The sequence below is a fragment of the Eimeria mitis genome, genomic scaffold (genome assembly GCF_000499745.2).
Source record: "Eimeria mitis Houghton genomic scaffold, Emh_scaff425, whole genome shotgun sequence".
Taxonomy (NCBI): domain Eukaryota; phylum Apicomplexa; class Conoidasida; order Eucoccidiorida; family Eimeriidae; genus Eimeria; species Eimeria mitis.
This window is the reverse complement of record NW_013572574.1, coordinates 14,039-14,453: the sequence shown is the minus strand read 5'-3', so window position 1 is coordinate 14,453 and position 415 is coordinate 14,039. Positions and strand designations below refer to the sequence as shown.

At 63.6% G+C, this 415-nt stretch overlaps 1 protein-coding gene across 1 annotated transcript in view; it reads left to right on the top strand.

Annotated features, from left to right (window-relative positions):
• The window catches only part of EMH_0011800 (uncharacterized protein), a gene marked incomplete at both ends in the record, with an annotated part of 954 nt that overhangs the window by 276 nt on the left and 263 nt on the right, over positions 1 to 415 (top strand). The window contains one exon of the mRNA XM_013499376.1: positions 3 to 415. Within this exon, the coding sequence (XP_013354830.1) occupies positions 3 to 415 (413 nt within the window). The remainder of the gene's footprint in view (positions 1 to 2) is intronic.

Sequence of the window (415 nt, the reverse complement as noted above, 5' to 3'; positions counted from 1 at the left end):
CAGGGGGCCCCCTACCGTGTTGGTGTTGGGCGTGAGTTGAGTCATGAGGAAATGTTTCATTGGCATAGACGACGTAGAGGCCCTTCAGCAGCAGCAGCAGCAGCAGCAGCAGCAGGAGCTGGTGCTGGTGCTGCAGCAGAGGAAGCAAACGCGGGAAAGGCAGCAGCAGCAGCAACAGCAGCAACAGCAGCAGCAGCAGCAGCAGCAGCAGCAGAAGCAGAAGGGCCGTGGCTGCCGCCTCGTTTGATCCGGTGCCGAGACACCGCAGGTTTGCTGCTGCAGCAGCAGCAGCTGCAGCAGCAAGGCTGGGACATCAGCAGCAGCAGGGCGCAGCAGGAGCTGCATGCAGCAGCAGCAGACAGCAGCAGGGGGGCCCTCTGGGGCCCCTTCATACCCGCCCCCCACCTACACTGGG